Consider the following 27,728-nt stretch of genomic DNA (forward strand, 5'->3'; position numbering starts at 1 on the left):
ACGGAGAGAGGGAGATGTGAAGATGGGGACTCGATATTTTGGCCATCCTGTCCATCTCTCAAGTAATACCATAATTTGGGCCTAGTCCTCTTGCTGAACTAGACTGGGTGACGTTTTGTTTTAGGAACTCCTTAGAAGGCTCCTCTTTCCACGTGGACATTAGGGAGGTGCCATTGACCACAGGTGGCTCATTTTAGCAAGAGAGAAGGGAGAGTGAGGAAGAACATTTAGTGATAGGGAGGAGCTGGAGTCATTACTGCAGCAAAGAAAGCAGGAGAGAGAGAATATGGAGAACAGCGGCATGCCTGCAGGTAAGATTCAGTTATTGTCCAAATGTGGTCATGGTCCACCCTGTTCACTCTTGCTGGTACTGTAAAGGAAGAGTTGCCGTTTGGTAAACTGCATATCTATGTCTCATGAGCTACTTAGAGAAGAAAGAAGCAAAGAAAAGTGAAAACCCAACCCAGCAGTTTCATTAGCGCACACAGTGATTTTCATAAAACTGTAGAATTCAGTGGTGAAACTAACTTACTAATAACTAACTAATAACTAATAAATGGGGTTATTCAGTTATTTATTATTTATTTACTCCATCCCTGGACTCATGGGAAACTGTGCATTTCTGAAAATGACATGGGGAAACATGCGATGTTGGGTGGTGGATAGAAGCCTATGGTCTCGCCACAACCCAGCCTCCCTTATCTGCCAAGGTCATTGTGGAACAGAAAGGGATATTATGGTCTCGATTTCTATCATGGCTAGGCTGGGAATAGCCTGGCTTTTGTCCTCTTTGCTCACTACATGTTAATCTTTCTTGTTTGTTGGCTGCTGAATCCAGATTGACTTTCTCCCTTTAGCAAACAAAACAACAAAACAAAACAAAACAAAAATGAAGGCAGATTTTGCATCTGGTGAGACTAATTGGAAGTTCTCCTATGGCCTTAGCTTATCGCTGTTTACTTTAAGATGGACTTTTGCCTAAGGGTTACAGTGATTTCAGAGCAGTGTCCTTCCTCTTTATACTAAATGCCTAATGTCCTTGCATGGGTAAATTTTTAAAAATGCCTACTTGTTTGTTTGCTTGCACATTTTTTTTTTTGTATTTGAAAAAAGATGGACCCAATCCAAAAGAACCGGGTAACCATTTCTTTTGTTCAAAGAACTCCCAGGAAGAAAAATGCCATGACTTGCCTCATTGCAAGTTTTGAAATTTTTTCTTTTTCCAGCCTAAATAATAAAAGACTCTAAGCTCCGTGAGGGCAGGGATGTAGTCTATTTTAATCACTAAAACATCTACATCAAGCACAGGGACTGATTCATAGTGGGCACTGGTACATTTTCTTGAGTGAATGAATGTGTAATAATATGCTATATTTTTATAGGACATCACAACTGTAAAGTGTTTTCCATTTGCTCATTTGATTCTTACAACAGGGTCTTCACAGTGGATAGGAAGTGGTGTTTTTATCCCTATGTTGTAGGTGAGGAAGATGGAGGTGAGCAGAATGATCTGCCCAAGGCTTCGCACAGAGTCAGTGATGTGTGGTTCTATCCCTGAAGACTGTTTCCCAGTTTGGAGTCCAGCAAGATGGGGCACAGCTGTTTCTCTGCGTGATGGTTCCTGCTTTCCTGGACCTTCATGGAATTCTCCTTCTTTATTTTCAGATTACAGGACGGGCCCATGTTTTACCGTGGTCAGCAACCAGATGTGCCAGGGACAGCTCAGCGGGATTGTCTGCACAAAAACACTCTGCTGTGCCACTGTCGGCCGAGCCTGGGGCCACCCCTGTGAGATGTGCCCTGCCCAGCCCCACCCCTGTCGTCGAGGCTTCATTCCAAATATCCGTACGGGAGCCTGTCAAGGTAAACCCCTGGCTGATGGAGCTCTTAATGGATTCATCTTATTTGCTCTGGAGAGCCATTCTCCAGTGAAGTTGGAGAGAATGGAAAAGTGGTGTCAGAGACATAACTTCACGATTTCGCTGACGGCATGATATCCAACTTAGGCATTAGGAGCGTGGATCAAGAGAGAGCAGCTGGTCTCCTTGGAGTTTTCCTTGCCAGCAGCTCCCCCTCCGAACCCAGAGGTGTTTCTGTGGGGTGGTGTGATACTGGTTGCAGTAATGCTGTGCGTTAGAGCAATGCTATGTATAAACACAAAGCAAAATTTGTGAACAAGGTACTTTGTTTTTCTTATTTTTTTCCCTCCATTTGATATTGTTGGAGTTCCTCTGTCTCCTGGGTTGTCCTTAGTTGACCTCAAGAAAATTGTTCCTCTCTCCATTTTACATGCTACATTATGCTTTTTTTTTTTTTACAAGTCAGAAATAAATTAAGATTTGTTTCACAGTTTTAAATATCCCCAGATGTCGCCTGCTTGCTTCTTCTCCTGTCTCCCATAGAAGCCCTTACTCTGTTTTTGGCTTTTACTCCTATTCTTCCAGCTGTACAAATTCTTTTATTGTCTGGATGTCTGGCAGGAAACAGGAGGAAGTGAACGGAGGCAGTTCAGCACTAAACTGATGGGATTGAAAACTCCCAGGCTGTATCTGCTTCCTTTAGACATCTTCAGTGCTTTTTTTTTTTTTTAACAAGTTGCAATATTTTCAGAAAATTCAGGGTATGGTTTTCTGAGGCAAATAGATACCAGTTTGGTTTGGTTCTGTGTGTTAATTCTAAGGCTGATGTGCAGTAAAACAGAATTTGAGATGAATCACACAGTTCTGTGGGTCTCCATTAAATTCTGCTTCCACAAATTCCACTTGTGATAAACACTGTTGGTCTTGGCTCCTGACTTCTGGGTACAACATACAGCTCCTTTATGTGCCCTTCAACTTGTCCTTTTGAATGTCAGGAGCAGCAAGAAGTCACTTTGGAACAAAGGAATTACAAAGGGGTCTATTGTGTGATTTTATAAAGTAAAGAGTTAGTTTAGTTCCCCCTTTCTTGGGAACCTTAGTTATTTTTCTTATCCTTAGAAGTGAATTTTGAAGAAATTCTTGGTTTTGGTGTTTGGAAGCCAGCTAATACCCATGAACTCATTGACATAGACCAGAAAGCCAGATTTGGTGTGCCCAACTATCCATCCATGAGTCATTGTCAGAGGCTGAGGCACTGAGACAGTTGGGGGACAGAGAATGACGAGGGAGAGAGAAGAGTGGCTACTCTGTGACTTTGCTGTGCATTTCCTACAATCTAGACCTGTCCACCATTTTCTTTCTGCCCCTTCCTGACTCTGCTATTCAAGAGTCAGGAAAAAGAAATATTTTTATCAGAAATTTTGTGAAACCCATGAAATCAAAATGGCAGTTATATTGACACTTTGAGAATGAAACTCTTCATGTTTGGGTGTGGGATTTTTTGGAGCAAGTCCGCTATAGGCTTGGGGCTCTGTTACCCTTTCCAGTGTTTTTAGACTTTGGGCCAGATGTGAGGGGCTGTGGGCAAATGGGCTCATAAAGGAGCTTATTCTGTCTTCAGTCGTGGAAGGCATGGCCAGCAGAGAAGTGCCCTCCTGTGTATTTCCTCTTGGCCAAAAATTATGACCAACAGGACTATCAAGTTTTGCTTATATGTACAATCAATTTCAAATAACATTTCAATAACATATTCAGCATATCAAGAGAATGGAAACTTCTGGTCTCAGATAAAATTGAGATCAGCTATAAAACATAATCTAATTATACTGCCCATATAGTGATTCATTTGTGGGCCAGGACATTCCATTTAAAACAGTGACAGTTTGATAGCAAAATAAATTGTTGCTCCTTTAGTACCCTTTCCCTCATGCCAACTTTTCTGAAGAACATGGGGTAGTAGAGACTTTAAAACTGGTGATCACTCTCTTGTTTCATACAATGAAGGGTAAAATAAGAGAGTACCCTAGGCTTCCAGATTTCTAAAAGAATATGCAAAGTGAGAGAAAGAAAAGTTAGACTGCCACTCTGGGGGTCCTTTATTAAACTAGACTTTTGTGTGTATTTATACACATATATACATACATATGTAATGAAGAGATGGAGAGAATGTACATATATTTTTTACAGTCTTTCCAACTCAACACAATGAGCCTGGAATGATTACTTTTGTTCCTAGAAAGTTCATATGTGGGGCTACATGTGGGACCATAGTTATTGGGTGCCAGGGATATAGCAGTGAACAAAACAGGAAGAACCTGCTGTCTGGAACTTGAATTAAAGACAATGGGTTTATAAAACAAAACAAAGCAAACAAGCATTTATTCGATCAGCTGGTGATTCATCCTAAGGAAAAAAGTAAGCAAAGTAGGAAGGGTGGTGAGTGACAGGGGGCTGGCTGTTGCTGTTTGGCCAGTGAAGGATGTACTGCTATAGGGAACAGAGACCTACCGGATAGATGGGATGGTGTGAACCTTTATGGAGGAAGAATGATCCAGGCAAAGGGGCCACTATTAAAAACCCTGAGGCAAGTGCATCCTTGGTATATTTAAAGAATGGCAAGGAAGCCAGCTTAGAAGGAGAGTGACAGAGAGGGAGAGGAGGTCAGAAGATGAGAGCAGAGAGTAGAGGGGGCAGGTAGAATCTTTTCAGATAGGTGCTTGAGTTTTGAGCTGGGAGGACACACTGACTTACTTTAAAAAGTTTCCCTCTGGTGGCTTCTCTGCCAGCAAAGTAAGACTGCGTATTCATCTCGGGTCTCTCTCACTTCTTAGTCTAATTTCCTGGGTTGTTTAATTTTTACTGCACAAGACAATTCTACAGAATGGAAGGTGAACATTTTCCATTTCATCTGCATAAAAGCATTCACTGTCTCATACAGTCTCTGTGATCTTACGTAAATTCTGCTTTAACTGAATCATTCAATATAAGTCTTAGAGACAGTTTTATTATAGAAATGTGTTGCTTTTTGATTCTAAGAATTTCTTGAATAACTCTAGTTATTATTGTCAACCTTTTTATCATTGCATCCTGTAACTTGCAGCCTTCATAATAAAAGCCACAAAAATCAGTATAAATATTGCCTTCTACACAAGAGAAGATGGAAGGTGGGAAAAAACATTTGTGACCTCTTACCAACCATTACTAACCAACTTATGTTACTCAAAAATTTATTTTACATAAAGCAATTGTGAGAAATAGTTTCTCTCATTGTATTACAAATATTGCAATGGACAAATAACTCGTTGACATAAATAGAGTAATATAGACATAAAAACTGTCACATTTTCTTCTGCAGTAACTTTTATATGAATGTCTCCCTCTCTCCCTTTCTCTCTCTCTGTTTCCTAAAATCTGACAGATGTGGATGAATGCCAGGCCATCCCTGGGCTCTGTCAAGGAGGAAATTGCATTAATACTGTTGGGTCTTTTGAGTGCAAATGCCCTGCTGGACACAAATTTAATGAAGCATCACAAAAATGTGAAGGTAAGAAATACTATGCTTTGCAGTGAAGGGGTGGAGGGGCAGGCAAAATGCAAATCAACGACAAGCTTTATTGTAAATTGTTCCAAAATCCTTCTGTCTTTGTCATTCCTGTGAATGTGTAAATATAATATTCTTACCAGAAATAATATGCCTTTGTGCTAGTGAACCAGAAAAACCCTGCAGCTTTTTCCACTTTTATAGACCCAAAATAAGAGATCCATCTGAATCAAATTAAATATTAAAACATGAAATATTTTTGAACCAATATTTGGGTTAAAATGTTCAAGACACATGTTTTTGCATAGTTCTAGAGACATGAATTTAAATTTAATCATTACGTATCAATCAGAAGGACATATCTTCTGATTTTTTTTTTTTTTAGTTAAAATGTATGTTTGTTAGTTTTTGGAGAGATTAACTCTTCTATTTATGCTCCGAGTACAAGGTTAGTATTTTCTTTTGTGCCTATCAAATGGAAGCTTTTTTTAATGGTAATCAAACAGAAAAATAACTGGAGGTAAATTTATACATTTGCATTTAGTTTCTAGATTGAGCTCCTAAAATGTGCATAGAGGGACTATGTTCATATGTACTGCTACTGCTGCTTGCCAAAAAGAGGCCTGGCATCCAAGGCCATAAGAAATGCTTTTTCCATGAGAGGGAAACATCTAGGAAATAAGTAGGCGGCATCCAACTCTCTTTCTTTTGATGAGTGCATGCACCTTGCATGTATAATGGCTGACAGTAATATAGCAAGGTACATCTCTTATCAAACTCAGCAAACAAAACTTCTTCCTTCATTTTTAGCTGTACCTTGTGTGATATAAAGTTGCATTTAGATGCATGCACTTTTGTTGAAAGCAGCTGCTGTTGTGTCTATACTCCTAAACCCCAGCAATGAGGAATAATCCATTCTAAGTCATGGGCTTAGTTCATTAATCTTCTTTGTGGATAGCCACAGTATATCATATGTGGGAAAGACAGCTTCAGATTTGAAGAGCAGTTCATAAATGACACATGAGAAGTTTAATATCTACTTGCCCTGAAACTGAGTAATCTGAAATCTGGCACTGATGGAATTATCTTTATGGGTTAGAGTTTTTTTGTTTTTTGTTTTTTTTTTTTTTTTTTTTTTTTTTAGCATTCATTCATTTTTGAGAGACACAGAGACACAGAGCGTTAGTGGGGGAGGGAGCAGAGAGAGCAGGACACACAGAATCAGAAGCAGGCTCCAGGCTCCGAGCTGTCAGCACAGATGTGGGGCTCGAACTCATGAACCGTGAGATCATGACCTGAGCTGTAGTCAGACACCCAACCGAGTGAGCCACCCAGGTGCCCCTAGAGTTGTTTTTAAGTTATCAATAATGTAGAATTTATAATAATATGTTCTTGAACATGCTATGAACAGTTGAGGGAGCTGTGAAAAATACATTCTTCCTAAGGAATTAGGACTTTGTAAAAACACAGTAAGTTTCAAAGAACGATAAAGTTGACTCTTCCAGGCCAACATATTTTAGAAGTTCTGTTGTAGATTTAAGTTAGAAGCAGAGGATGTTGCTACTGAATGAGGCAAAGAACTTAAGTACCTGTACCCTTTCATGTTATAAATTAAAGAACTGGGTATGGTAAGTGCTCTGTTTGAAGTCATTTAGATGGCACTAGCATTTACTTCTTTTGATTCACACTGTGGTACTTGTGATGTCATATTATATTGCCTTCTTTCCCGGATGTAAGCCATAACCTCCAATATTAATATTTATCTTTCCTAATATTTTGAAAATTTTTAAATATTATAGTATTTATTTTCAGGTATTATATACATATATCTTTATGCCACTAATAAGCTGTCAGGTTTATAATAGCATGCAAAATCCACCTCAGCAATGGGTTGTGTCTTATATTTTCAGGTTTTCTCGGCTTGATATATTCAGCTTAGATACAGTCAGCTTCAAGATTTAGGGCACTATGATCCATATGACTTGTCCAGTCTTCTGGACAAGTTTTGCTTTTTGGAATTAGATAGCTTCCATCTTGGAGTAGAATTGTTTTCCTGTGTCCCTTGCCTTTCACTCACCTGTCAGTTAACAACTGTCAGGATTGATCACCTTGCGTGGTCGTGAATGAGACAGAAGATGCAGATTTAATACTCAGACTGAAAGAAAAATCATTCAAAATCCTTTTGTTAATGGTAAGAAACCTATTATAGTGCTGTATCCAATGGACAAAAAAATTCAGTCTGAAAATTACTTAATCCTTTTTCACAAATATTTTTTTTTCCGGCTGCATATTGAAATCAGTAGCAAGATAAAAACAGCATACTTTTGGCTAGACCTTTTTTTTTCCTTAGCCATCTACGGTTACATTAAATTCAGATGATGGGGTTTTTTTTCCCCTCTCTTTTATTTTTTTTTATGCAAAATTGATACTGGAAGAGAATGTCCTGTTTGTATTATGTGTACTCTGGCCTGGAAGCTGGTTCGGGCGTTATTGCCCTGTCTTACTCAGGTAGGAGAGTAATCAGAAAGTCCTCTGAGAACGCTTGGTGAACTGGGTCTCCTCCTTCAACTCCCTTGCTTTTCTCCAGCTTTATGCCTGTCTATGGGAATGACACAACTCTGGGCATAAGATGATTGATAGGATGGTCAATAGAAGGAATTCCAGAAAAACCGGCCCACACAGTGAAGGGATGAAGAGAACATCTGTGTGCCCTGGGAAGATGGTCAGGCCACAGTGGGATTCTGTGCCCTTGTGAAAATCGTTCTGGCACTTTTCCCATTACTTGGAGTGGCTTTTAAAATGCATCTTCCTCTTGACTTGGAAAGGAAGGAACTGGGTACCTGGAAGCCCACAGTAATTTATTTAAAAAACCAATTCAATAAAAAATTGGCTTTAGCAAATTTACAAGCTGCTAACCTTTACTCCCTCAGGGATGGGGAGAGCAGTTTTTTTTTTTTTCCAGTGAGATCTGCCTTTTGCAGAATTCTCCCTTCTTAAAATATCCCTTTAGCCCTGAAACTATACCAAATTTTATATCATTACATGCAACTTAGATTCCTTTGAAACGTAAATGATCAAGCAGAAGTGATCAAGTAACAATTATTAAATTTTCATAAATTTAGGAAGGAATATTGAGATTTATAGCTGTGATTTGAGGGGGGGGGAAGGGAAACAGAGTTCACGCCCACCTTCATTGTTGATTTTTCCAATGACTCTCGAGGGTGCACATTGAAAGAACACACGAGCCTTTTCTTTTTGGAAACCGAGTCCATATTTGCATAGGTTACTGTGGGAGGAAATTAAGAAATAAAAAGTGTAATTAAAGGATTAAGTTTTATTTCTGGAAGAAGTCCCTTGGATTCCTAATTAACCACTAATATTTTGGGACTTAGATTACCGCCAGCCCAGCCTTTAGCAATTATACCAGCGCTGCATGATGCAAAGGACTTTTTAAAAATGTAGCCCCTACATCTGTGTCCTCCCTAATACATGGCCAAAAACCTTAAAACTTCCCCTTTCTGAAATAGTGACATATTCATCTGATGGCTACTTGCTATGAGGGGCTCTTATCCTCTCAGGCACCAAGGACAATTCCTGGGGCTTCTTGACCCACTGACTTACTACTCCTGGGGCTACTTGACTTACAGTTGGGGCCCCATGCTCTGCAGCTCATTGTAAACCCTTGACTCCCACTGTTCAGGGTCACCAGCTCCCTACATGTTGCTGAACACAATTTCTGTGGTGCAGGCATAAGAGCCCTAGGAATAAGGTAGACCTGGCCCTACACCTGGTAATGTCCCCCCCACCTGTGTGATCTTGGACAAATCAGTTACCAGCTCTGAGTTACTGCAGCTTTCAGATGAGGAGGTTGAACGGGGTCCCTTCCATTTCTGTAATCCAGACTCAGTTGTCACATTTCTCATTATTTCCCAGTTGTGATCAGATAGTGGGTGCTGTATGCGGGCATATATGGTATGACTATAAAATACTAGGGCTGATATTATTTTCAACATGACTTGAAGAATCAGCTTATTTACTTTTTAGCCAGATTTTTTACACTGGATTTTCCTGTGTCCAGGCAGCAAATCTGGACAGAAAGGGCCTACCACTGTGTCCCTTCTTGGACACACAGCAAGAGGCCAGTGAGACCATAAGCATGGCTACTTCCCAGCAGCTTTGCCTCTCCCTTCTGCCCTAGGGAGCCAGGGGGAAGTGTCCAGAGCACAGAAGCATCTCTTCCCAGTCAAGCCTCACTTCCCACCAGCCCCCCCCAAGCTGATTTACTTTTATGGCTGATATTTAATACAGACTGGCTCCCAGAAATGCTAAGAAATCCACTGATCTCCAACTCTCTTATGTGGGATCCCTGAATTCTATTAAAAGGAGGTAAATACAGCATGCTAAGAGCCTGGAAAAAATAATAGATTAGTATGAGTTTCGAAGTATAAGTGATTTCGATTCAGATACTTTATTCTGGCCTTTTACTATTGAGGGGACTTCACCACAGCCTGGTCACAAAATCAGAACTCCTGCCCCTGTCGCCATGAAGCAACAGGACTGAGAAGCAAGGAGACTCAGGAAAGTAGAAGGGCCTTAGACACATGAAGAAAAATGGGTATGTCACTGAGGAGAGGACACTAAAGGGAATTCAAAACCATTTAAGCTCCTTCAAATGGAATAATTAGGCCTAGTCCAGTTTTATCTTTATCTGGGTGAAAATTAGGGAGGTGTATACTATGATGTATTTCCTGACTTACTGACCTCTGGGGCCATGCACCTAAGTGGGATCCCTGCCCCTCTCCCTCTTCCCCAGCCGCTGGCAATGGGAGACTTGGGTTTAACATCACTTTATAAATGAACCTCTTTGTTGTTATTTTGAGTGTTACTCATGCTGGCTTTCTGAAGGCCTCAGGAAAATGCAAGAGCTATCCCTGGGATAGCTATCTCTATCCCAGAATTATAGAGATCAGGTCCTATGCCCATATCTATACTGTGAGGAATAGATGAGTTGATACACATAAAGCATTTAATCAATGCCTCACACTCAATACCTGTCAACTCTCATTATTATTATTGTTGTCGTTGCTATTATCTTCAATAAAGGGGCCAAAGCTAACCTAGCCAGCATGTGAAAGATGTCTGCTCCGTCCTGCCAGTTCATTCTGTTTTTTGAATAACTTTTTCTGATGTGTTTTGTCACTTAAATAACCCCTTCGGCTATTGGTGTAGGTTAAGTGGCCTTAAAAAGGATGGTCACGGTCATTTATACTAACAGGTAGAAAAATATTTCTTTTATATATATTTTTTTCAACGTTTATTTATTTTGGGGACAGAGAGAGACAGAGCATGAACAGGGGAGGGGCAGAGAGAGAGGGAGACACAGAATCGGAAACGGGCTCCAGGCTCTGAGCCATCAGCCCAGAGCCTGATGCGGGGTTCGAACTCACGGACCGCGAGATCGTGACCTGGCTGAAGTCGGACGCTTAACCGACTGCGCCACCCAGGCGCCCCGAAAAATATTTCTTTTAATAGACACTTGTTGTTCACATGATCTTCAATAGGAGTTTAATGACTCAGACATTTATCTTTAGGGACATTTTGAGGAAGGTATGTTTTCTTCTTGATACCTCTGTGTTACAGGGATACATCCTCTTCTATTCTAAAAAAATTTTTTTTTCAACGTTTTTTATTTATTTTTGGGACAGAGAGAGACAGAGCATGAACGGGGGAGGGGCAGAGAGAGAAGGAGACACAGAATCGGAAACAGGCTCCAGGCTCTGAACCATCAGCCCAGAGCCCAACGCGGGGCTCGAACTCACGGACCGTGAGATCGTGACCTGGCTGAAGTCGGACGCTCAACCGACTGCGCCACCCCGGCGCCCCCATCCTCTTCTATTCTTAAATAGGGTTATTGAATCCTCTAGGCTGAGCTTGTTTGTTTGTTTGTTTGTTTGTTTTTTAAGTAGGAGTGTGGCTGATAAATGCAGGAGGATTGATGGTAAAGAACTGTCTTAAAATGTGCTTTCTGATATTATGCTAGTTCTAGAACCTTAGGCTCCATCCTTCGTGGTTTCTCAGCCTGACTTTCACTGACTCCAGTAAAATTTCTGCCGGAATAGAAATACACATCTTTACCATTATACAACTTCACAATGACAATGCTGTTTATGTTAGCATTGACTCTAATATAAGCAGGGAAATATTGTTTGGTTTAGCCTCTAGCCTAGCATAGAAGAATGGGGATTTTGGTTTTAAAAAGGTTAAACTGCATGTAAACAGTGTCTCTGCTGCCTTTTTGACTAACAGGGTGAACTTGAGTCAGAAGACACTTGGGGCGCTTGGGTGGCGCAGTCGGTTAAGCGTCCGACTTCAGCCAGGTCACGATCTCGCGGTCCGGGAGTTCGAGCCCCGCGTCAGGCTCTGGGCTGATGGCTCAGAGCCTGGAGCCCGTTTCCGATTCTGTGTCTCCCTCTCTCTCTGCCCCTCCCCCGTTCATGCTCTGTCTCTCTCTGTCCCAAAAATAAATAAACGTTGAAAAAAAAAAAAAAAAAGAAGACACTTGAATCTGGTCCACTTAGAACTCTATTTTGTTTTACAAGTGAAGAGCAGTACTTAAACTAGAGAAGAAATACTCTTTTTTTTTTTTTTTTTTTTTTTTAATTTAAGGCTTTCTGAGTGCCCACAGTGTAGTCTGGCCATTGCAATACTCCCAGGGCACTTGGGTCAAACCGCACCTCTCCCTAGGTGAGTGCAGAAAGCCCACTCCTCTTGGAGTCAAGGTCATGCGCTCTGAGTTTACTTTTAGCCTAACAGGAAGTTCTCAATTCCTTTTTTTCCCCTCACTGGTGCCACATCTGTTGACAACTGTCAGTGTCTGAATCTGGTTCTTGAAAAGCTCCCCTTGAAGGAAATGGCTGTATTTGTCCTAAGGAACTTTTACTGCTTCCTTGGAAGAGACCATTGGCCTTGGGCCCCGAGAGCTAACTCTAACTATGGCCTCTGCTGACCCCACAGGGTATTCAGTGGTTTTCAGAGCTTTCCCCACTGGTGCAGATGACCAGACCACCATCTTCCTGTTCTCCATGATTAGTCACTGGGTTTGGGCTCATGGGAAGCATGGAGTCCGGGCTGAGATGGCTCTCCACAGCTCAGGCAGTCCTGGAAGGAGCTGAAAACTGAAAGCTGTCTGCTGATAGCACCCCCAGTACTGGGACAAGTCCTTCCTTGAGAGAGATCTGGGTGAAGCATCCCAGTGGCCCCCACCATTCACTTACCAAACCCACAGAAACCATCATCATGGCAGTTTGGGTGTCCCTGAAAACACCAAGATGTCTCTGAGTCTTGTTCAGCGCTCAGACCACGTGGTCTCTATAGGATTTCAGTATCTGCTTTGTGGAAAATCCAATTGTAAAGAAATGCAGGAACTGATGCAGAATACAGAGTAATAAATATAAAGGGAGATTAACTCAGTGAAAAACATGGAGAGAAGAGGGAAAACAAAATTTTAAACTAAGTGACATTTGGAATCTTAGCATGCTATAGTTGGTAAAACAGTACATACTTTTAGATTTTACAGGGCAAGTTTCTTTTATTTTGCGCTAATGTCTTGGGTAAGACTGTGTTGAAAGAAGAAGCACCCACTGGGTCAATAGTCAATGAATTGACTATGTCATGTGCTGCTTTTATTCTGTAAAGATTGCTGTTTCTGGGCACATGGTTTGACTGGTGTTACATCTGAACCTCCCTTGGTGATGAACAGTTGTATACTGCATTCTGTGAATAGTAACCCCTTCTTTACGTTTCAGATATTGATGAATGCAGCACCATTCCTGGGATCTGTGATGGGGGCGAATGTACAAACACGGTCAGCAGTTACTTTTGCAAATGTCCTCCTGGTTTTTACACCTCTCCCGATGGTACCAGATGCATAGGTAGGTTTAATTATAAACAGCATAAACAGTGATTTCTACAAACCAGTTCCCTAATGAACATCTTATTAAACACGTTTGTTAAAGGGAATAATTTCTCACTTTATGTAAAATGTACATTTATATTTCATTAAACAGTGGAGCACCATCTTAAAGAAAAGAGACATCTTGTCCTCTTGTATTAGGATGTTTGCCTCCCAGAAAGAGGGATGATCCAGGAGCCCATACAGATGTCCTCGGTCTATAAATTAACTTTGCAGTTATGTTAAGTGTCAAACCTTCAGTCGTCTCCTGGGACCTGTGTTAATTTAGGTCTGAAATTTTGCAATAATCTCTTAATTGGTCTCCCTGCTTCCTGGCTTCTCTACAATCTATCTTGTCAGATTTATCTTCCTAAAATAGTGCTTTGATTAAATAATTCTTTTGCTCACAAACCTCTGGTAGTTTTCCATTAGGATTTGGAAATTAGTGGTTTTCAGTCTGTGCCCCTTGGATCCTTCAGGTATAGAAAAGGTCTCCAGAGCTGCTAGGGTGGGAGAGGGGAACAGTGAGAAGGGGGAGACTAAGGGGACAGGACCCCTCCCCCCCAGTCAGTGCCCCCCACGTGCACACACTCTGCTTTTATCTAGTGGGGTGTTAGGCTTCTGCATAAAATATCAATTAAAATAAGGGATTTTGTTATTAAAAAATAGGTTTGATAACTGTCAGACTTAATAATTATTAAGACTTACCTCAAAGTCTAGTCTGCTAGAGAAAAGTTCAAGTTCCAGGTGTGTAGCCTAATACTTAAAGACACTCTCTGACCTCTCTCAGCCTTGCTGACTTATCAGCACAGTCCCTGCTTCTCACCCTCAAACAGGTCATTTGTTTTGATTCCTTCATGCCTTTAATCATACATGTTGTACCACTCAGGATACTCTTCTCAGCTCAAGCCCCCTTTCCTGCTTCTGCTCGGGCTCTCTGTCTTTGAAGATGTCCCAGATCAGCTTACCTGAAAGCGGTTTCTCCCTTACCTGAGGAAATACTTCTCATAAATGGTCTTCTAGGGACATTTTATGTCTGTATGTTTTTATCTCCCTAGTTAAGTTGTAAGCTGTCCTTAAAGCCTACATAACTGCTATCCTCACATATCCCTGGTGGTTCTTGGCACAATTCCTTGCATGTTGTAGGCACTCAGTAAGTATTTGTTGAATATCAAAATGAGTACTTCCTTATTATTAGGGCACAGCTAGGAAGCCTATGGCAATGGCCTTGGAGAAAAACGAATTCTATCTTTTGATGTTTGTCTCTGGCCCATATTTTCTGAGACACTCAGCTTCGCATCCTCACCACAAGCCATGAATTTCAGACCCAAACAGAGTTGCACTTGAAATTCTCAATTCCGGGGCGCCTGGGTGGCGCAGTCGGTTAAGCGTCCGACTTCAGCCAGGTCACGATCTCACGGTCCGTGAGTTCGAGCCCCGCGTCAGGCTCTGGGCTGATGGCTCAGAGCCTGGAGCCTGTTTCCGATTCTGTGTCTCCCTCTCTCTCTGCCCCTCCCCCGTTCATGCTCTGTCTCTCTCTGTCCCAAAAGTAAATAAACGTTGAAAAAAAAAATTAAAAAAAAAAAAAAGAAATTCTCAATTCCTTTTTACTTAATCATGTAATAAAAGCTGAGGGCGGTCTCTTTAGTTGACATTTGAATAAGTACAACCAGTGAGGGAGGCATATCTGGGCTTTTCCTTAGAAACAACGGTGGTGCCCACATTGCCTGATTTTCCAGGATCTCTCCACGTATACTGGAACTGCAGGGAAGGGACAGCGGCTGCAATCCACAGAGCTCCTTCTTCTCCCCAAACTGGCCCAACTAACACTTGACATCTGAGGGATATGCTTAGCAGAGAGGTAAACCAGAAGTTCTTTCTGGGCCAGAAAATAGGTAGATGTGTTTTTTAACCTTCAAAGAGAGCCCCAAATTATACTAAAATGATTAAAACACATTTACATATCAGATGGTTTACATTTTTAAAAGACTTTTACCAAATATACCCATACTATTTACAAAGAAAGTGGGGTATGGGGAGGAGACTAAGATTCATGGGTGACCTCCTAGGTGTGAGCTATCATGGAAATTATCTGACTTAATGTTCACAACCATACTGAACATGAGAAGAAGCTGAGGTTTACAGAGTCCACATAAGTAATTTGGTTCGATTGCTTAAGCAGCTAAGAAGTGAAGTTGCTGAGATCCCAACTTGGGCCCCAGCCCACGGTCCCTAACCCAGTCATTGCTCCCTCCGGAGTGAACACCAGACACAGTAAATAGGCAAGCAAGCTTTCTTCTTCTTTGGTACTTTGTTTGTTGCCATAGTTAGGAACTTGTTACATAAAATGCTCCAAGTGACCTTTCGGCCTTCCCTAATGCTGATATTTCCTGCCATGGTAAACCACAGAGACACCCTCCATCGCCGCCCCACCCCCCTGCCAAATATCCCTAGTGAAAAGAAAATACATACAGTCTCCAACTTATAAACAAATCCAAGGTTTGCTTTTAGGTTGCCTATTTGGAATTAGTAAATCTAACCAATAGAAAACCCCACACGTGGCTAGTGGTATATCACATCTTCCTGATACTTTTCTTCTAAGCATGAGATTCCACCTGTTACCTTTGGCCCCACATTCTCAGGCTCTCAAACCTCCCTGTCTCATCACTCCCTTTGTCCTGTAAGCTTTTGCAGTATTATTTTATTTTTTTGTTCTGTGATCTTGCTTTGGTGCTTTATAATAACTTGTGTAGGGCAGTCTTTTCATCTTAGTGTGTTCTGTCTCATCAATTCCCAGGAATCCTGATGACATCCTGTACCTAGTTTGGGCCTCACAGCTCCTAGCTCCTGGTTGGACACAACGATGTTAGTGATTGGTTATGAGAGGCCTATTGATAGGCTAGTATGACCCGCAAACACCTATTTAATCCATAATATATTTGTTTTGATAGAATGTGACTTCTGCATTCTGAAAGAAAAGGCCAAGTGATTCAGAAGGAGAAAAAGGAAGAAAGCTTCCTACCCCTTTTTGCCAGATGTCTTGGCCAGAGCAAATTCAAAATAGAGGAAGGCATCTATGCCTCCTCCTGCCCTCCATTTGTCTCCTCCAAATCCTAACATTCTTCCCCCTCAGCTTCCATAGGTCTTCAGATCATCCCAAAGCCACTCCTTAGCCTCGAGGTAGAATGATCCCACATTATACAATGGTTTCTTTCTTGCTTCCTGATGACATGGGAAACTTCAGGCTGGTGTGCCCAGGGGACAGTTCCTCCAAATGCCTCCTGATTTTCACATATTTTCCCTTCCTTTACTTGTCAGCCTATAGGTTTTATTCCGAATCATAAATATTGTAAATATGTGTATTTTTAACCAAAGCCCTCCTTGCAGAACAAGAAATCAGCCAAATGCTTATTGTATGTGCAGGTGCTGTTTGTAAATCAGAGATTGCCAACAACCCAGATATGGCTGGTAATTTTTTTTAGCTGCAACAGTCACCATTTTGATCAAGTCTCTAACCTACTGATATAACATCTAAGTCAGCCAGAGGGGCAGTAAAATAGTATCATAGTTAATGTGCAAACTAATAGACATTAGCCCATTAGGACTTTGCGATTGGCAACTGTAGGTCCCAGTTTTGCCCCGAAAGATAGCCCACACTGACAATTATATATATAAATTGTGGTCAAGTATTTATACTGGGTTTTGACCACCAAATTCATTTGAAACTGGGATATAAGCCAGTTTTGAACATTTCTTCCTATTCTTAACAGCGTTTGGTTTCCATTTACTAATCCCTGAGTATATAAATTATCAGTGGCTTTAAAGCAATGAAAAGTAGAAACTAGGAAGTTTTATTGCTCCTTCTTCATAGGGAAGGTGCCACCTGTAGCTTCACAGAGCTTATCTTGTCTGCCCTCCTCTCTCCGGCCATTTACCCTGGATCAGGCTGCAATGAAACTTGCTCTGCCTCTCTGTTGAGACTATTAGTCTGACTGCAGGTGTAGGAACTGGGGCCACAATACCTGCTAGTGTTTTTTTTTTTTAAAACGTTTATATTTGAGAGAGAGAGAGAGAGAGAGGGAGAGAGAGAGACAGAGTGTGAGTCTGGGAGGGGCAGAGAGGCAGAGAGAGGGGGAGACACAGAATCTGAAGTAGCCCAGACTCTGAGCTGTCAGCACAGAACCCAACACAGGGCTCAAACTCAAGAATGGCGAGATCGTGACCTGAGCCAAAGACTGATGCCTAACCCACTGAGCGACCCTGGTGCCTCCCTGCTAAGTATTAAGTATTTTTCAGAAATAATCTGTATTCTTTCAAGCTGATCCCTAATTTTATTTGATGGTTTGTCTAGGTTTTTTTTGTAGCCTTCTTCCTATGATAATAATTTATATGTGTCTAAGTTAGCCTTCTTTTTTATTTTATTTTTAATTGATTTCTTGTAACCTTCAAGGTTTGATGGCTTTGTATTCTTAAGAATGATGTAGATGAAGACATTTATAGGTATGACCTTCTCTGATCAAACCTGAAGGTCAATATTTAGACCTACAGGAAACATAGTGGTGAAGTTTTAACTATAAAAAATTCTTCATTTTATAAAAGTGGTTACCATTTAATTTCTTCAGATAGCAAGCATATTTAAAATAGTATGTACTTTTTACAACTTTATTGTGTATGGATATCACTGTGCAGTGATTCACTTTTGTTACAGGGAGGTTCATCCTCAAGGTGTTAGGTGGATCAAGATGTTCTATACCTAGCTGGCTGCCTCTATTTCACGGTGCTTCCTCACCGTGAAGCACTTAGCTTTCTACTATGTCACAGGCTCCTTTTTGGTAGCCTAGACTTGTACTTCAGTGTGTCAATGTTGTCATGACAGTCAGACATGATGTAACCCAATAAAAGTGGTATAGAGAAATATGTCTTCCCGTGCTGCTTTGAGAAGATACCTTTCTGCCAAAAAAAAAAAAAAAAAAAAAAAAATCTTTCAAGAACCATTACATCTTATGGGACTAAGAACTTGGAATCATGTACATTTTGAACTTGTAAATAATCAGTGCCTTATAAAACCTGTTAGGGCCCCAGGACAAAAGGAAATCTTTATTAACAAGCATTGGATCTGACGGCAAAGTGGCTCACTCCTTTAAAAAAAAATCTTGCAAGTCTGACTCACGGTTTTAGTCTGAAAAATAAGAAAGATCTTTTAGAAATGTAGACTATAGTGCAGACTTCATGTTGTTTTAAAATAGATTTATATCAATATTTGCCTAAAGTGGCTTGAATTAAGTAGTTTGAAACCAAGGACAACACAGTCTCCCTTCAGTATAGAGACATGTCTTTATAACTAATTAACTGTCACTGCCAGTGATTTTCTTAGTCTCTCTTTTCCTATGGCACATATGGTTGTAATCATTCGTTCCCACCTTGGGGATGGAATGTGGGACATTGGCCAAGTGCACCAGCTCGTAGGGGCGAAAGGTGTGAGACGAAGAGAGTTCTGACTGAGTATTGTTCTCAAGCAGGGCTCACCGCTTCCCTCCCAGGAGGCAGGAGTGTCAGCGCATCCTGCCTGCCAGAGCCCAAGTGTGAAGCGTAGAGGTGTTGGAGGAGGAGAGAGGTGTTCTGAGTTCCATCCCAGTGATGTGCGCGTGGCTGTGCTTCTTTGTTCTCACAGATGTACGCCCTGGATACTGCTACACGGCTCTGGCAAATGGGCGCTGTTCTAACCAACTGCCGCAGTCCATAACCAAAATGCAGTGCTGCTGTGATGTTGGCCGATGCTGGTCTCCAGGGGTCACTGTCGCCCCTGAGATGTGTCCCATCAGAGCAACAGGTAAGAGCCCTTCCAGTTATCTGCGGAGTATCCCCAGTTCTACCCCCACAAGCCCAGTGACAATGTGCATGATGCAGATCTAGTGGAAATCCAGGTAAGTGAAAAAGATTCCAGAAAATAAAAGAGGCGATTCTCAGGGAAATTTCCCCAGACAATGACTTGGGTAAAAAATCGAGATCCGTACAAATAATAATGTTTTCTGGTACTGCTCCTTCCTTAGCTTGCCTGTTACCGCTAAGTAGCAACCTTTTCAGAAGTACTTGTCCTCTCTTATTCTGTATTTCTTTTGGCTCTCAAATAGTCCTTAAAGCTCACTTGAATAAAACTCACTTCTTTCAGAGTCTTTCGGTGAGTTACTCTGGATACACGTTTCCTCCTTCCCTAACGTTTGACACTTTCCTCTTGCTTGTTGCCAATTCTTGTTGACTTTTTTTTCTCTTTGTAATACCTCTTTCATCTGTCATATTCCTTCCATTTCCACATAAAGCTCATTTTCTCTCGTCTGGACTATTGCAGTGGCCTCCTAACTTGTCTCTATGAAATCCACAGCTGCCGTATACATTTCCCAAAGCATAACTCATCTGAAGTTTGGTTAAAAAAATTATGGCTGGGGAAAATGTAGGAAAAGATGTCCAGAAAATTTTTCCCAGGATGAATTCAGGCAGTATCTAGTGGTCCAAATCACTCCATTTCTTAAAAATAAAATTTTACTACTTGGCAGAGAGCATCTCGTGTCCTCAAATCTGACCCCAGTTCATCTTTTAATTCTTATTCTTTATGGTAGCTTTACTTTCTAGTTAAGTTATACAATCAAGCTTTCCCTGAAGCCAGTCTGAAGATTTCTAAACTCAAATATTCTTTTTTTCCTAAAACTTCTCCTCAGTTGAGGTTCTTACTCCCTACTTCCTATCTCTACTACTTTGCCTGTTAAATGCTGTCTTGTTTGTTAAGGATCCTAACATGATTCCCAATATGACCTAATTCTTCAATGTCCCAAGATAACCACAGCTGGAAATGCTGCCTTCTGTCTCTGTGTTCCAAGTTTTTACTGTTGCTATGGCACAAATCCCATCTACTCTGCTTTGTGCCAATTTGTGTTCATGTATTGCCTTTTTACTAGTTGATAAATCTCATTAGGAGGTCTCATTCATTATCATAATCCCATATTCTTGATGCTTTCATAACACTTCCACAATTTTTAGCAAAATCTTCCTCATAGGAGGCTTCCACGTAGAGTGAACAATTTATTAAGTGACCTCTTTCCCACCAGATTTAAGTAAGAACCGGGGTTATAGCTCCTTCCCAATCTGATTCCTGAATGTTGTGTTTGAATCAGAGCGTTTTAGCAGAGCAAATCAAGGTGGGGAAGGATAAACAGAGTTAACGGATTACTGTAGAATGTTACACACAGAATGTAAATTTCCCATTATCATGGATTCTACACCTGCTCACAGATGTACTCTAAAACTTCTCTTTATTGCTGAGAATTATATGTGTGGATTAAAGAAGCAATAAGAATCTTTCAATACATTTTAATGTATAACAAGTCATATATTTTGTCTGATTTTCATACTGTCTTTGGACTAAAAATATAGCCCATTGTCCTTAGTGCACTAGGGGGAACATTTAGTAAGTTACTGTTTAGAAGTACATGTTGTTCTACTAAGACACATGTCTTGGGTACCAGGAAAATCACTTTTTAAATATATATGTTAATTTAAGAATCAGCAGTACTGGTGAAGATTCCTTTCTGTGCTGAGGCCTTGAAAAGAGGAGAGAGGGAAGGGCAGGTAGAGGTGCTTAAAAACCTACTTTGGGATACATGAGCAGAAGGTTCTGTTCCCCTGTGTGGCTTTTCAGGGAACTGCTCTCTCATATGTACCACTGAAATACCCCAAATCTAAGATAGGCCCAGGGAAAAGCAGACTGACAGAGAAAAGCTGATTTGCAAGTGGGTGTTTTGTTTGCGCAAACATTCTGGTAGCAATGCTATAGAGCTCTAGGCTCTTAACTTAAGGAGAGTGGTGATGTATATATAGACACATGTAGGATTATTTTAGACTGGTCAGCTTTTCACCTTGTTAAAAAAAAAAATCAGTAACATCTCCAGGTTACATGGATATAGGAAAGATGGGTATCAGTTGAACAAAACGAGCTGCAGTTCGCTGATCCTGAATGTCAAAGGGGCTCATGGGAAAGTTAGGAAGTTGGACTCACTGGGAGGTTAAGATGAATTTTCCTACTCAGGTTAAGATGAATGTCATGGCATGCTTAAAGTCATATACTCACCTAATTAGCAGAGATCCTGATAAGCTATTCAACTTCTTTTATACAAATCCTAAAAGACTAAAGAAAAAGGCTGAATTGAAGCTTGGAAGAAAAATGAGTCCCTTAATGTAATTACTATCCAGTTAAATCCAACACGTAGTTAATGAATTCCTCTTCTGTGAATTTGCAGGGCTAGATTCAGAGTGGGACTTGTTATGAGTTAGTTATTATTCTTGACTTCAAATACTGGGCACAGTCTTAGTAGTAGAAATGTGGGGGGAAGCTGGTAGCTAGGAAATGATACGTGGCGCATCCATAGATCTATGGGAGGGATCACTGTGGTTTGTTAGGAGGGATTGTAGCCTCCTGGTTCAGGGAAGCATAAGCAGTATACAAATCCTTTCCAGATGCAGTCAAGTGCTACAGAATCTGTGGGTTAATATTACAGATAAACAATAATTAAATGCAGTAATAGAATTCTCTAAAAACGTAAACTTAACCTGAATTGGAAATATCATATGGGATTGAAGATATTTTAGTAAAGGACCAATAAATAACAACAGAGTACATGGTAGCTAGGTATATTTAGCCGCTTGTAAATTGGCAGATTTTCCCATGAAGTTGAAACAGGAATGTATTTCCATAAGACCTATTACAGTGCCTTAGAATAAGTCCGATTTAGTCCATAAGGAAAAGACTGATATTAACCTAATTTCTGCTACTGGATAAAACTAGTATAGAAAGTATCAATGGGAGTATCCTTGTGTGGCAGTGATAATAAAATTGTTAACATTCTGGCAAAAGAGAGAGAAGAAAGAAATTTAAAAAATCACATGGTTAATTTACATATAAAGGTGAACTATAACAAGATATGGCTATTTGTAGGAAACATGAAAATGTACTAGTAGTTAAGTAAATACATCCCTGGAAACCTGACTACTGTTTTAAAACACCTTTTGGGAAGCTCAGAAAAAAAAAAAAAGGGTCACAAATCTAAAGAGGATTTATTCTGATAAAGACCTGGCATTGTGAGAAAGAGGAATACAGTGTATATGTGAAGTCAGAGGAAAATAGTTGATTAACTCAGGTATACTAGTTCAGGGAATCATTATGTAGCATTAACACTGGACACACACATACCGCGCCCCCCTCCCCCCGCCCAGTATCCCTTCTGCCCTGTGGGGTGCTGCTGCTTCAACACTTTGTTGTCTTGTACAAATAGATATTCCTCAGGGCTCTCTGCACACACTTCTCTTCAGTTTCCACATCCATCCCTGGGGCTTTAAATACTACCTATCTACCGATAATTGCAAAACTTCTATCTAGCCCCTACTTCTTCTCTAGGCTTCAAACTCTCTTACACAGCTGCTGTGTGACAAATCTACTTGGATGTCTGACATCTCAAAATTCGTATGTTCAAATGGAATTGGCCTGTATCCACCAAACCTGTTTCCATTGCAGTTTTCCCCATTTAGGTAAATGTCACCAACATCTACCCGTTTGCTAAACCAGAAGACTATGTCATTCTTGATTTCCTGTTCCCTCCGCTCTAACATTTACTCCTTCATGAAGTACTACTCACTTATTTCTAAAATATGCTTCAAATCTGTTCACTTCTGCCCAGTCCCATCACTGCCTCCCATGTCCAGCCATTGTTTTCTTGCCCTTAGTCTTCTGTAACAGCCTTGCCACCCTTTAGCACATTCTCCGTGTATCAGCAAGATCGATCTTCTGAAAATGTTCAGTTGATTACATCCCACATTAGTCTGAAGAGTTCCAGTGCCTTGCCATTTCACATAAAATAAAATCCAGGCTTTTTAGCATGCTTTTTAGAGCTCTGTGGGGTCCATAAATGGGATGGAATGGAGAAGGTGGCATTTGATTCTTCCTTGAAGTGAACCGTGGCATAGGTAAAGACTCCTTAAATTTTGGGAGAGGCATGTGGTACATACTCTGGGGGGTTTGTTTTTTGTTTTGAATTACTGTTCCTAATAGTGACTATAGCTATTAAGATGGGAATGAAGCCAGTTGGCTTTTTCCCTTTTCTCCAATTGATCTATGTGGTTTCGCGATTGATTTTATTTAAAGCTGCTTTGAAACATAAAGGTGTCTTCCGCGGGCCTATGAGGTACACTGCAGCTCAGCTTTTGTGTTCTGTTGTGTCATGCTTTTCCAGAGGATTTCAACAAGCTGTGCTCCATCCCTTTGGTAATTCCTGAGAGACCAGGATATCCTTCCCCACCCCTTGGCCCCATTCCTCCAGTTCACCCTGTTCCTCCTGGCTATCCTCCTGGACCTCCAGTACCAGTCCCTCGACCACCAGTGGAATATCCATACCCATCTCGGGAACCACCAAGTAAGGAGTCAAAAGTCATCTGGTTATTTTTCTTACGTTAACCAAGTTAACTTTTTTGTTGTTTTTAATGCTGATTTGGTCATTAAATTAGCATGTCAATTCTTAGATTTACTGTTTGGTTTACAGAGTGTTGTATGTAAGTTTCTTAATATGCCTATTTCATAGAGAAAAATAGCTTTCATCATCCTGATTAATGTCCTTTTGTTATTGATGTTTTGAGTCAACTGTAGGACAGTTAGTTAGCTAGTTATGGGAGAGATTTAAATCTGATTCACAGGGTGAAGTCATAGAGGAGGTATATACAATGAGTTTTATATAATGCAAAGCAGCTTTGCAAGTAATTTCCAAGAACTGTTTGCCTTTGTCATTTACCCAAACTGGAGGCTTGAGAGCGAGGCAGAAAAGAGGTAGAGTTAGGGAGAAGTAGGCTACTGTGAGGCTGCAGGACCTGGCTACAGGTGATCTCTGTAAGCGGTCATGGAAATATGGTTTATTTGCCCCAGATGATCTTTGCCCAAAGAGTGTTTCCTTCCTTTATGTTTTAGCATCTTGCTCATTGTTAGTGGGTTAGGTGCTGATTAAAGATGTCCTAGTTATAAATGATTTCAATAGGGTTTCATGTTATTCCTTTAGGGGTGCTGCCAGTCAATGTCACTGATTACTGCCAGTTGTTTCGCTATCTCTGTCAAAATGGACGCTGCATTCCAACTCCTGGGAGCTACCGGTGTGAGTGCAACAAAGGATTCCAGCTGGACCTCCGCGGGGAGTGCATTGGTATGTGATACATATGGTTAGGTCTGCTCTGAGAGGCTATCACAATTCTGTCCCATGACTATATGGGTTTCCTGTGGCAGCTGTAACAAATCAGCTCCAAGTCAGTGGCTTAAAATGTAGTTCTGTATGTTAGGAGTCCAACAGAGGACTAAAATAACTGGGCTAAAATCAAGATGTCGGCAAGGCTGTGTTCCTTTTGGAAAGGATCCATTTCTTTGCCTTTTCCAGCTTCTAGAGGCCATCTGTGTTCCTTAGATGATGGTCCCCTCCTCTATAAAGCCAGTGATATAGCATCTTCACATCTTGAATTCTCTTCTAATTCCCTCTTCTGCTTTTAAGAACTTTTGTGATTACACAGGGACCATCTGTACAACCCAGGAGGCTCCCCCATCTCGAGATCTGCTGATTAGCAACCTTGATTCCCCTTTGCCATGTAGCATATTCAGAGGTCTGGAGATTAGGACATGAACATATTTGGGGAGGGGTACTATTCCGCCAACTATAGGGACTTTTAACCTTTGTCATAAAATATGTTGAAGTCATTGCTGGTAGCTTCATATTAAGCCATCTCATCAAAAGTCTGACCATTAAAATAAAGCATTAAAACTGTCCCCAAATTATAAAATTTTGCACATTTTACTAACTTAAATGGATATAACTCACCAATTGTCTCTAAAACTGAAAAGTCGTTAAAACTGAAAAGAAACTTTGAGTTGTTGACAAGTCATTTAAGCCAGCAAAAGGAGGAAATGTAACAAAAGAATAATTCATTTGTTAGATTGGAAAAGAACACCCAATTGCCATCTAATTTTTAAAAATAAGTCCCTTTCTTAGTTCTGTTATAAAGTCTAATTCTATCATTATGAATCAGGCAGAAATAAGGAGCTCTTAGTTTCTCACACTGTGTAGTTTCCTGGTGACATTAATGCCCCTTCTAGCAACACACTAGGAGAGAGTCATTCAGTCCATAGAAGTCATCCAGAACTGGGTGGAAGAGGGGACACGTAGCCCCCCGTGGTGGGGGGGAGGGGACACACCTGCGGCAAAAAACTTGTGACTCTGGGTGAGTGGGTGGGTTATCTTCCAAAAACCTTAGTTTCCTCATCTTTACAAATAGGGGGATATAAACCAGTTCACTGTTAAATATACTGATAGTTCTAAACAACTGTAAAACTAGTGGGAGCCTCTCTGGGTTGGGAGGTGGACTCTGTGGTCAGTGAGAATAACTCTTTAAATGGTGTGTTTCATGTCTTGTTCTAATGTTCTCAGTGGAATTCAACAAGAGATGCTTAGATAAGGTGAGACCCCCTTTTGACTGAAAAATAGAGCTTCAGGAGATACTCAGAATTCTGCCTAGAAGCCATTTCTGAAATGTTAGTCTGTTTAATTCCCTTAGGCCAAACTCAAGGAAGAGAAAATGTTTATTAGCTTGGAGTGTTGAGTTGCTACGTGTTTGGCATTTTCCTCTGAAAAATGACAAAGGGAAATAATACACTTTAACTGCTCAACTGGTTTTCAAGTGGCTTGTGACATGATACATTGTAGTAGAAAGAAAAAAGATCCTTTTCATTATGCTATTTATTTCTGAAAAGGAAAGTGTTTTAACATGTAAAGGAAACCAATAAAATGGTCTTAAAGGTGCGAGTTATTGCTCTCTAATTTCTTACTGAAATATACTGTATTTTGCAGATGTTGATGAATGTGAGAAAAATCCTTGTGCTGGTGGAGAATGTATTAATAACCAGGGCTCATATACCTGTCAGTGCCGGCCTGGCTATCAGAGCACACTCACCCGGACAGAGTGCCGAGGTATGGTCCTAGCTTGGAACATGCTAAGTTAAGGGGACATATATGCTAAATAAAAGGTTTGCTTCGAAGGAATTTAACAGAGTTTGAATAACCCTGGCCAGGAGAGGCTAATAGGCTTGTTGCCTTTTGCACTCAACTCCAGATATTGTCACTCAGAAGGATAGCGTCATAAAATCTGGCGGAGATCCAAATCATTTTAAAAGATGCATCTGTTCCTGTGGGCATATCTTATTTTCACTACTTTTTTGCCTCATCACTATTGCCTCTTAATTTTTAATCTTAGAGCTAGGGAATGGGGTTGTCCTTTGCTGACACAGAAACTGAGGAAAGTTTCAGGTGAAATTGTATGTGACTGATTTCTTAATGGAATGATCTAAAGTATAAGGAAGGAGTCTGTGACTTCTTGCTTCTTATTCATGTGGTCAGCAGCAGCATTGCCTGGAAGCTGATTGGAAATACAGAATCTCAGGTCTGACCTCAGACCTACTAAGTCAGAATCAGTATTTTTAACAAGATCCCCCAGTGATCCATAAGCACTTTAAAGTTTGGGAAGCACTACTATAAGTGTTTGTTCACAGAATTTTCCCTTCAGGTTTGTTAATTTATTATGTCATCCTATATGCCTTTTATTGGATGACTGATATACTGTTTCTGCAACAGAAACAAGTAAGATGTTCTTTCAACCCTCAGGAAACTCAAATATCTATGTCTCTATAAATTTGGCACTGAATGAGGTATTTCACTGGTCACTAAAGCCAGATAAAAGGAAGAGAATTCTGTATTAAAATTAAATACAAGGAAAGGTCAGAAGGTTTGTATCAGTTAAAAAAAATTGCCAGCCATTAGTAAGAGTTAGTTTTATTTGTCTTTTTTTTTTTTTTTTAAGTAAAATCTCTTCACCTGAGTTGAAGTCATACAGTTTTTATTTTTATCGGTGACTGGTTTCAGGATCTTTGATTGTGATTCAGGCTTAGAGATTTCTTGCCATTGGTATATTTTATCAACGTTTTTTTTTTTGTTTCGTTTTTTTTACTTATTTTTGGGACAGAGAGAGACAGAGCATGAATGGGGGAGGGGCAGAGAGAGAGGGAGACACAGAATCGGAAACAGGCTCCAGGCTCTGAGCCATCAGCCCAGAGCCTGACGCGGGGCTCGAACTCATGGACCGCGAGATCGTGACCTGGCTGAAGTCGGATGCTTAACCGACTGCGCCACCCAGGCGCCCCAACCATTGGTATATTTTAATACACTACCTGTAAATGGCAGTTTAGAGCAGAAGAAACCAGAGCACAGCATGTCCACCTGCTAGTATTTCTATTAATGGCCTACTTAATGAATAT

General features: G+C 40.7%; 1 protein-coding gene across 1 annotated transcript in view; it reads left to right on the forward strand.

Moving 5' to 3' along the window:
- Positions 1-27,728, forward strand: part of FBN1 (fibrillin 1) — a 235,761-nt gene that overhangs the window by 104,711 nt on the left and 103,322 nt on the right. Inside the window, exons 7-13 of the mRNA XM_043555476.1 lie at positions 1,666-1,863; positions 5,278-5,403; positions 13,206-13,331; positions 19,023-19,181; positions 23,626-23,805; positions 24,439-24,579; positions 26,269-26,388. Of these exons, the coding sequence (XP_043411411.1) occupies positions 1,666-1,863; positions 5,278-5,403; positions 13,206-13,331; positions 19,023-19,181; positions 23,626-23,805; positions 24,439-24,579; positions 26,269-26,388 (1,050 nt within the window). The remainder of the gene's footprint in view (positions 1-1,665; positions 1,864-5,277; positions 5,404-13,205; positions 13,332-19,022; positions 19,182-23,625; positions 23,806-24,438; positions 24,580-26,268; positions 26,389-27,728) is intronic.

The sequence above is a fragment of the Prionailurus bengalensis genome, chromosome B3, assembly GCF_016509475.1.
Source record: "Prionailurus bengalensis isolate Pbe53 chromosome B3, Fcat_Pben_1.1_paternal_pri, whole genome shotgun sequence".
In the NCBI taxonomy this organism is placed as follows: Eukaryota; Metazoa; Chordata; class Mammalia; order Carnivora; family Felidae; genus Prionailurus; species Prionailurus bengalensis.